We start from the raw sequence: 10,453 nt of genomic DNA, 5'->3' as shown, positions 1-10,453 counted from the left end.
AAAGAGTCGTATGGACTTACCTTATGAAACAGCAGATAATATCTACCCATCTAGACACAGCGGGGCTGTCTCAATTTAAATGATACTGTGCTCGAGCCCTCCCACAAGATCTAAATATTGTTTGGACTTTACTTCTCTCTCTCTTTCTCTACTCTCTCCCAATGAATCATCGGGTTTGAGGCTGAGACTATCACATGGCCATGGGAGTTTGAAGCGAGCTAGGCACTAAAGGGAAAAATGTTGGAAAATGAGATTTTTTCTAGGCCCCACTAACTACACTTACCTTTAACTCTGTAAAGCAACTAAATGTTAAGGTAAGAGCAAGCGAGAAGCACCGTGTGCTCTGCTACCTGATCCCCGCTGCCCCAGTTCGGAGGATCAGGGCTGAAGCATCAGAGCGCGTGGAATTACAGTGACAGCGGCACTTAAATTTCAATCAGGTGCTCTTTGCTTCAACCTGAAGCAGAACTGACCTTTAATTAGATGATAATTAATTTAGTGAAACTAAAAAGGTGACGAAACTTAACGCTTATGGAAATAAATGCCTTACAAAGAAAAATTAACCTGCAGAATTCGCTGCCACAAGATGTCACTGAGGCCAGAGGTAAAATCCTGTCTAACTTACACAGCTCATGAGAAATCTGCTTCTAAGTAAATAATGAGCAAGAAAAAAAGACATATTCAAAAAATGCAGCACTAAGAACAGGTTTCCCTTACAGTGCATACAGTTTATGTTAAAACAACTCAGTTTCAGGTTACATCATCATTTTTTGGAAACCCAGTAGCTCGCCTCGCCTGAGGCAGCAGAGCGATCCCTCTGCCACAGCTCCGCGCCGCTGGGCCTCTCCTGTAGTTCTGTGGAATTTCTGTACACAGTGGAATTTCTGTACGCTTCATCTTAATCATCTTAGCAGAGCTGTGCTTTTCTTGAGTTTCAAAAACCCTTTCCAACTCCAGGCTTATCAATCATTCATATTGTTATTCTACAAATTTCTATCTACTAGAGACAGAGTTCAGGAATTTCAGAACTGTGGAAAATACTGACTGTGAGAGGAAAACCAACTTAAATTATGAATTACAATGAAAAGATGAAGTTATGAGCTTCCCTTGAAGATTATCTTTTTAAAAGATTTTCTAACATCAGAATGTTTCATAACTAATATTTTAATTTTTTAAAACAGTTTAGCCAATATAACAAGAATGCCAGTATACTGTCAAAGTTTTTCTTGATTTTTTTAAAACTCTTTCCTTCAAAAAGCATTGAAATTTTTAATTTCCCTAAGAATTATTTTGATTTAGATTTAACTGCTAATGGGAAAACAAAACAAAAGAAAGAAAGAAAATTAAAAAAAGAGAGAAAAACACAGAAAGCTGGTCTAGGGACAAGAGATTTGATTTTTTTTTTAAACTTTGACCAGGGCTGTCCACTTCTTTCCAGGGTCAGGATGCAAACTGAATCATAGGCTTGAGAAACTAAGAGAATGCGTACTGGGAAGGGATTGTTACCAGTGCCCTGAAAGAAGGGCAGCATTTCACTTGGGATCTACATCCTGACATGTCCACACGTCTAACTAGAACCCAAAGTACTGTGTCAGGAAACCATGTACTACTGCAAGCAGAAAAATACAAATTTCGCACTTCTGCTCGAACGCTTCCAGAGACCATCACTGACTGTCAAGAGAAAGCAAAGGCTCTGGAATATTCCAGTTTACATTTGCATTCCCCACTAAGCCTGGCTTCAGTTTTTCAGGTGTGAATTCTGTAGGAGGCCAGTTATGCTTAGATGTATAGAGAAAACTTTGGGGTTATTCACCACTTGAATTCAGAAAAAAACCCATGCAGAGAACAGCTTATTTACATGATGCTCAAAGGTGGCATTCAAGCTAATGCAAAGAAATTCTACAAGAGATCCCAATTTTTATTTTTATTTTTCATTTACCATTAAGTGTAGCAGTTCCTGTCTTGCACTTCTTAATCAATACAATGAACTACCACGGGTTGATGGACTACTGAGCCAGCTTGTCCCAGGAATTACAGTCTGCAGTTATCCAGACATTTATGTACTCTCCATCTATTTGTCAGGAGGTGCCTCCTTTACTGGAGTTGCCACAGCACAGAAGAAAATGTACCAATAGGGTGACTAAGCAGCATTGTTTCAAATGCCTAAATAATGACCAGCATGAGTCAACCTGGCAAAACTTGAGGCCCGCAGAAGAAAACTGGTGTAAAATAGCAAGTATAAATAAGTGCCTTTGGGAATGCATGATATAAAAGTTCTTATTGCCAGCACCTGAACGAAAGGGCCTCTAAATGTTGCCTCACCTCCCATGCACTAGCTACAGCAACATCTCATTTGTAAGGCTTTCTAATCTATGGCACCAGAAGGCAGAGCCTAAAAGGCCACTGAGATTTGCAACGCACAGCTCCTTTACAGCAGGCACCTTCCACAGAGCAATTCTCGGAGAAGCAGCCTTAGCCAAGACCACAATTTTTCAGGCTAGATGTACTGCAAGCTTTAGACACACACACCATGCTGATTAGAAGCTAGGCAAATTATTATTCAGAGCCTTGAAAAATGAAAACACAGTTAAAATGGCACATAAAAAAATACCGCTTTCCACACCGCTGGAAATCCAAGAAAATACCCTCAGCAGAGGTACAGGCAGAGTGAGTGATTATTGGTGACTCCCAATAAGGAGTAAGCACACACTCATAAATGCAGCTTCTTGAACCTTGTAGCTGAGTCAGCTCTTGACCACTGTGGTCGCTGCTTTCACCAAATTTGACATGTACCCACCACATGGGAAAGTTGACTTTTAAGGAAAACCTGCACCCAACATTACCAGCTCAGCAACGAGCTCAGAACAAGCACATCCTCAGGAGAGGGCTCCAACTCTACCAGTTGCCTGACTGCATCTGCAAGGTTCTTAGTTAGAGCAGAAGATTCTTAATTTTGCCCATTTTGACTAGTCTTCCCCTATGGCTGTGTAAACACTGGCAACTGTCAAGGCAGGGGTAGCACGGACTGTGCTTGAGAAGCAGCAGAAATTACTGAAGTTGCTGGAAGGCTGGCTTGCTGGGACAATACCTGTTTAACTTCCCCCTGCTCTTGAAGAGTGTGTGTGTTTTGGTTTTCATTCGAGAAAGCACAAAGTTTCCTGCCTAATATCTATCTCCTTCAGTAGTAGCCCAAACGATATACGAAGCTGTATTCGATTGTTGCAGAAACCAATTCATTCTGGACTTCTGTCCTCCCTAACATTTATCAAAGAAGAACCAATGACTGGCTGAAGGTCAGGCTAAAAATAAAATAGAATCATGCACATATGCCATCTCACCTCATGCCTTGAAAGCAAGTTTGTTTACAGTCAAACTGACAGCGAGCAAAGAGCTGATTTTCTTACTGCTTTAAACAGACATTTTCTGTAGCAAAGAAAAGCCACTGAAGAGCAAAGAATATCCAAATAGGCCCATATACTGTCGTCTACTGAGCACACCAACCTAAAGTCAGATGCATACATCTGGTTAATGATATTTGCAACACACCACAACTACTTTTAATCATCTTGTAGGAAAGGAGAGAGGTAACCGGTGAGTCACTCCACCCGGCACTCCTCCAAGCATGGTTAACACTTACCTTTAGTTAACAATTCTTCCGCGGCATCTGACATGTCCACGCGAAAAAGCAAGTACTGCTGGGCCTCCAGGAGAAGACCTGGGAAGTCTTTTTCGATGGAAGCAAAATGTTCAATTTTATTCTTCACAGATGCCAGCACCTGCCAAAACAACAGGAACAATTACTTCTTCCTTCCTTGCTCCCAAGGCAGGCACAGACTGAATACTCAGGCTTTCTCTAGCTGCATTAAAATAATTACGGCAAAAGTTACGATCACACAGAATTTCCAGTTCTTTGCACAAACGTAATTAAAACATCGAAACAAGACGAGGGGCTCTCACACAGATGGAAAAGCAACAGGTGGAACTGGAAAGAGCTAACTAAGGCTTAACGAGACACCAAATACACTGATCCAATAGGCACAACTAACGCTGTGGTCAAATACCTGATAAAGTGAGCGCACGCTAGGCTGAAACACCATGTTGGCGTTGAGGAGAAAGGAGCGAAGAAGAGGCTGTGGGTAACTTGCCAGCTGAGTAATAATCCCGATAAGCAGCAAATTTACGTGCAAAGAATTCTCCAGCATGTTCTCCAGCTTCGATAACACTACGCTGATGAACGGTCCTGCAAGAAAAGAAGGAACCAGTGCTTTTGTTTTCATAGGAGGAAAATCGTCAGATCCAGGAAACAGGCAATTAAAGTGGATTTTGAACATCATAACCAACCAAATTAGACCTCCCACGTGCTCCCACAGCAGGGAGAAAACCCAAACTGTATCTGAACAGACAAAATGAGACTTAACAGAGGTGTTAAAAGCTTTTGTGAGGAGAAGCACTTACGCTAGCTAGCCAATCAATTTACATTAATGGCATATTTAACACGCCTCGCTATTCTACTTTACACATGCCAATAAGGATTTAGCCTAGTACGTTACGGTCTGCTGTTCTACTCTTGGAAGTTAATCGGAACGTACCACTAGCTTCAATGCAAACAACAACAACCTGCCCTTTTTACCCTTGTTTTGTACCCTTATTTCTACATAAAAGACTGGGCAAAGCAAATTACAGCTAGCTTTCTTGTCTTATCAAAAAAGCTGCCATGTTCTAAAGAAAATATGAAAATGTCACTCTAAACAAAAATCAAGATCTGTGATAGTTCACATCGCAAGAAAAGGAATCTTCAGTACAACAAACAGTCCCACAAAGCAGGGAAGACATTAAAATAGATTTATAAGCAAAATTACTGGTAGATGTAGGCTTTATCATATAAATGTCACCAATAAATAATAGCTTTAGCTTGTGTATTCGTTCTGCAGGATAACCACCAAACACTTACCATGAAAGCACATAAACTCTTACTGCTCAAGCTCTGCAAGGCCGAGCATGACTTTAACCAAACACTAGACATCATTAAGACGACACAGCTGGCCAGATGCTTGAGGCGGTCCGTCCAAGCGACCTCACCACAAGTCAAGTCTTGGAAACGTCCCTTGTCTCACACCCAGCCCACTCTTCTTCTAGCTGTGTAAAAGCTAAGGAAACCACGCAGAAGAATCCCTTGGTGGTGCAGTTACAGCGCTGCTAAGTGTGAATATCCCACCCCAGCCCCCGGCACGCTCTAGGGGCATTCCTAGGGCCACGCTGGTGGCCACAATCTGACTCTATTCCAGCTCCCCTCAGCCCACAACAGCTGCCATTGGAGTGACCTGGGCGTACTTCAGCCCAGTTTAATACTCCTGCTGTGATCTACGGCAGAGGCTAAAGCGATTCCGGGCCAGCGCAGCAGCAAGGATAAAATCAGAAGCGCCTGTGTTCCCACTTCACCTAACGGAGCTCTGCTGAGGGCTGAAGTCTATCATGTTTAATAATGACCACAAGAATGGAGCCAGCACTCCCTCGAGACCCGTCTGTCAGGGGGGCTAGTGCCGGCACCGCTCCGCTCACCAGAGGGAGGTTGGAGGGCCAGTGTGGATGAGGCTTTACGCCGCTGCTACCTTTCAATGACCGCATCAGCCATCAGAGCGAAGGCTGTTTTCACGTCCTGCAGGAATTCCTTCCCCTGCCTCAGCACCCAAAACTTCAGTTGAGATACGGTTTCTCCTGTCCCCACATAACCTACTGCTTCCCCTCTCATATTCATGGAGATGTTCTCACAGAGCTCCTGAGGACCACAGTGCAGTGGGAGCTCTACTCAAAAAGGATGGCAGGAGGAGGAGTTGATATGCATCACTTTTTTTCTCCTCTAGGTCAGACATCAAAGCTGAAGAGGCAGAGCTGAAGCAAGGTACTTCTAACAAGTGCCATACACCACTGCAAGAGAGGTTACCAAGACATATAAAAAAAAATTCTCAGTGGGCCAGTGACTTTTTCCCCCTAGAAATTTTTGGAATGATAATCAGAGGAAGTAAGCAGAGTTTGCAAGCCCTGTAAGAAGCAGAGTAAACAAGTGAGAAGACAAAAAAACTACTCCTTTCCTGACTGTGCATCTCTACAGGGCTGTGAATCAAGCGCTAATGGGGAGGGGGGTGGCAAATATAAATTCCTGTTCCTGAACAGCACATTCTTTGTTGCTCAGGGAAAGTTATGGATGATAGCACTTAATGTTTTCAATTGGACATAAGAGACCACCAAGACATTTTCTTCATAGATCCATAGGTCTTGAAGAGAGCATCGTTGCCCTGCTGACACTCGCTGGGTGTGGGAACCTCTGTCTGGTTATTTGATTCTGCACAGAGAAGCTCCACTCCAGTGATGGCATCTCAAAAGAGAGAAAGCAACCAAAAATCCTTATCACACATCTACAAACATTACACAGCATTCCAAATTACATATCTTATATTTGAAAGATGCTGCAATCTCATGATTTCTGAGGTGGTGTTATGAGCACCTCCTTACTTGCAGTCACTAAGATCTCCACTAAAGCCAGGTAAACAGCCTAGGAGTAAAACATGTTGTGGACTGGAGGCAAACAGCAAAGCTTTTTGTGTTTGTTTTGGGGTTTTTTTTCTTTGTTTTCTTTGGTCGTCTTGTATTTGTGGAGTTGGAGGTGAGCTGTGGTTTTGGTGTGGATTTTTGGATAAAAAACTACATGAAGAATGAGAGACAGGGACAACATTTTTGAGCTACAATGGACAGCAGACGATGGGAAACAGAAAGGTTTGGATATGATTAGCTTCTGGTACAAGGAAATTGCTACCACAGCAAAAATAGCAAATTGAAAAACAGGCTGATTTTTTTCAATTAAGAACCAGCACCTGGCAGGCTGGCCACAGCTGACCAGAAAGGGCTGCACTTTAAATGCCCTTCTCCTTTCAAAGGAACGAGAAGCCATCTTATAGAGGTTTTGTTTTGGATGAGGAAACCTAGTTACCTTATTTCTGATTATTTCCATTCCTGTGGTATTTGGGAGACTCAGTGACAGGTGAGGAGCCCGCAGTGCAAGGAGCTGTACAAATAGAGATCAAAAGCCCACTCTAACCTCCAGTAAGGCTGTCGTTCCTGAACGGCCTGGAGAGTCTGCGGAGACCAAGCTTAAACTGCTGCCTGGGAGAGGCCAGGCGTGACCCCGGGCAGAGGATGGAGACACAGACATGGCACCAGAGCTGCCACCTCGTGCTCAAACGTGAAACAGCAGAGAGGAACAAAATGGCACCGGGAGACCACACCCATGGCAGCAGAGATAAAAGCCACCAGAAAAAAGAAATTATCTACCTGATCTCTGCATCTTAGAACTATAGACCCATCCCCTTTCAACTGCAAAAGATTCCTCTAGAAGGATGGAGCTCTTGCCCACAACCAATGTAACCCCTGCTCAAGATTTTAAACAATTATCAAAAAAGCAACCAAAAAAACCCACCCTGAGTAACCACCATTTGCTGTCACCACACTGATTGCTCTGCTCTCATGTTGGGTCTCTCACTCTCCTTGGGCTGGTCTCAGCTATTTGGGCTCTACCCTCCCTAGTGCCAGGACTGTTCCTTGCTCTATACACGCTTGGGTTCTGTGCCACACAGTGGGATCTCATCTGACCATCTTTAATCACCGTGCCTTCCTGTATTTGTTATGTACGTAAGGAACAGGACATTCCACCTGTAAAGGGAGCGCTCTGGCTCCTCGCAGTGGGCTTTGGAGAGGGATCCTCCTTTGGTCCAAAGGGAGACGGCATGCTCTCTGCAGAAGGGGTGTCTGCTGAGAAATTCTCGAAGTCCTCCTCCTCTTCTGCAGGAGAGACAGGGTCAGGAGTATCCAACTTCGGGTCCTCCAAGCTTGCATTGTTTGGATCCAGTTCCTTAATAATTTTGTCATACTGTGCGATGAAATCTTCACCATCTGTGCTCAGCAGTCTTACAGTTAAGTTACGATCTGCCTCCTGAGGAGAAAGCTTCAACTCTACGTCTGGCTGTGGTTCAGTCTCAATCATTTTCTGGTTTATTTGTTCCTCCCTTACACCTTGAGTCAAGCTTGAATTTCTCTTACTATGCTCGTCCAAGTCCATTTCCAGCTGGCTCTTTGCAACAGGCCCATTGACTACAGTCTGGCTTTGGACCTCATGTTCTCTGGCTGCATTTGAAGGTTTCTCCTTGGAGCTGTCATCATCCTGACTATCCTTCTGGGCACATAACCTATAAACCATAACATCATCCTGAAAGTCTGATTCCTCTATGTAAGATCCTTTGATGAGCATAATGGCATTTTTTTTCATTTCTTGAATGTGTTTTGGTGGCTCTGCAGGTGGCTGCATCTCTACGCTTCCCAGATCATCACACGGTTGTGGTGAGCACACATCAGAACCAGGAGAAATCCCTGTGTCATAGCTATCATCCCATTCTAGCTCCAGTTGCATCTTCTCACTGAATGGAGTTGTTCGAGAGGAGCTACACATGCTGGGTGTCCTTTGCTGGAGCCGAAACATGGGGTGTTCCACATCTGTACTGTTCTCCTCAGCAAGCGTTTGGATAAAGGTGTCTGGATCAGGGTTTACTCCATCATACAAGGCAGACCAAACCTTACAATCTTTCAGGCACTGGAGGATGGCTTCTTCAGCTTCTCCCAGGTATTGCAAGTAGCTGATGTCCACAGCTCGTCCATACTCCACAATGCAAGCAGATTCAGAAGAGCGCCTACCAGAATCTGAAAGTAGAGAAGGTTACTCATGAGTAATATACCACAAATTCTCTAGCAAGGCATCCACTAAGACATGGCAGGTAGAACCTTTAGCCTCAGCCATCCAATAAGGCAGAAAGATCAGAGCATAAAGATTAAGAGATTTGCTCATGAATATAAATGATTAGTATGATACTGCCAAAACAGATCTGTAACTCCCCAGCCCGCATTCAAACCTTAAAGCAACAGTGACTGGTCTGAAGCAGCAAGAGTGGCTCTCAGGTATCTGTACAGTATTTTTGTCAATACATATTCAAGTTAGATAGCTGTTAAAATAAAGTTTCGATAGACTTGGACACATGGAAGGAACTACATAAGCTTTCCAGTCAAGGCTTGCCCAGTTTACACTCTTGCCCACCACATTTCCTCCTCCCATCCTTCCCCACCTTCTCCCACGAGCTGCTACCAAATCAAAGTCAGTTCAAGATCCAGTCTTCCCCTGAGCACCAATCACCTTTCATTTGTGCTGCTTTTGTCCACAGAATATAATCTTCTCCTTGGCTTTCAAGTGTTAAGGTGATCCCAGTGGAGCAGCAGACTGGTGTCAGGGCCAGAAGCTTTGCAGCAGATACAGAGTAACAGTCTCTCTCTTTCACAGCACACCGCTGGCTCAACATCATGTGGTTACACGGGATCAGGTACCTGAAACCGTCGGGTCTGGTGTAACTTCGTCATCCTTTCATGTTAGGAAAGCAACAATATGCAAAATCCCCTTCCCAATTTCCCTGCCCTCTCCCAATTAAAATAAATAGTAAACAACAATCTTGACAACGATCCATAGGGTAAACCTCTCAAGAGTGTGAAACCCTGACTCTTTACATTGTGAAACTACAGTTTGATGAGGAACTGTCAAGATGAGCAGAGACAGGAGATTGTTTGCATCAGAACAGGGAACAATCCTTTGCAGGTCAGAGCAACCTTGCTCTGTAAGAAGGGCTGGAGGAAGTGTGGGATGGGCAGACGTCAAAGGCCAGCAGTGTGGCTTGGTCCCACTACAAATGAGTTCTGTCTCAGAATCCTTAATCTATTTTTTTTTTCCCTGGGAAATCCAGAGAGGCAGCTTGTGTTTGCCAGGCAAGCTGCCAGCAAAAAGGAGGGAATGGTCATCAAGGAGTTTTACTGCTGTAGATCACAACTGAGCTCTCAGACAGGGGAAGGAATAAGCTGCGGGGAGCACAGGGAATAGAGGAAGCACAGTCTCATATTGAACTTCTTTGGACAACTTTTGTTCAACTTTTTAGGAGCACTTCATTAAAAGCCTCAGTGTTTACTGGACTGATGTTTTGCCATTTAAAATGCAAACAAATTCTAAAGGGTTCCTTAAATAAACAAAAAAAGAAGATTAAATACAGCACTCTGCTGCTGTTAGCGTGGTGACATACTTGAGTTCACTGAGGTCCAAAGAGCATTCCCAGGCACAACAGCCAGAGCTAAAGGGAATTTCACCTTAAGGCCTGTGGGTGGAAGGACAGACAGTATCCAAAACATCCGTGTGATCTACAGTGCTAGAAGCTCAATTTAGTTACACCAATCCAAATAAACAACCAATTCTCATCTAACACACACACTCTAATTATAAGGAAGTATTCTGGAGCAATGCATCAGTTAAAAGCAAAAAGAATCACTGCAATTAGTAAATTACATGACAATCTAACTACAACAGTTCAGGAACCTG

At 43.7% G+C, this 10,453-nt stretch overlaps 1 protein-coding gene across 1 annotated transcript in view; it reads right to left on the bottom strand.

Moving 5' to 3' along the window:
- LOC104276674 (protein FAM160A1-like) overlaps positions 1-10,453 on the bottom strand; it is a 38,237-nt gene that overhangs the window by 549 nt on the left and 27,235 nt on the right. Inside the window, 4 exon segments of the mRNA XM_009873082.1 lie at positions 3,638-3,776; positions 4,062-4,240; positions 7,705-8,745; positions 9,233-9,420. Coding sequence (XP_009871384.1) covers positions 3,638-3,776; positions 4,062-4,240; positions 7,705-8,745; positions 9,233-9,420 — 1,547 coding nt within the window.

The sequence above is a fragment of the Apaloderma vittatum genome, unplaced genomic scaffold (genome assembly GCF_000703405.1).
Source record: "Apaloderma vittatum isolate BGI_N311 unplaced genomic scaffold, ASM70340v1 scaffold14937, whole genome shotgun sequence".
Taxonomy (NCBI): domain Eukaryota; kingdom Metazoa; phylum Chordata; class Aves; order Trogoniformes; family Trogonidae; genus Apaloderma; species Apaloderma vittatum.
The sequence above is the reverse complement of the archived record's forward strand: the minus strand, read 5'-3'. Positions and strand labels throughout refer to the sequence as shown.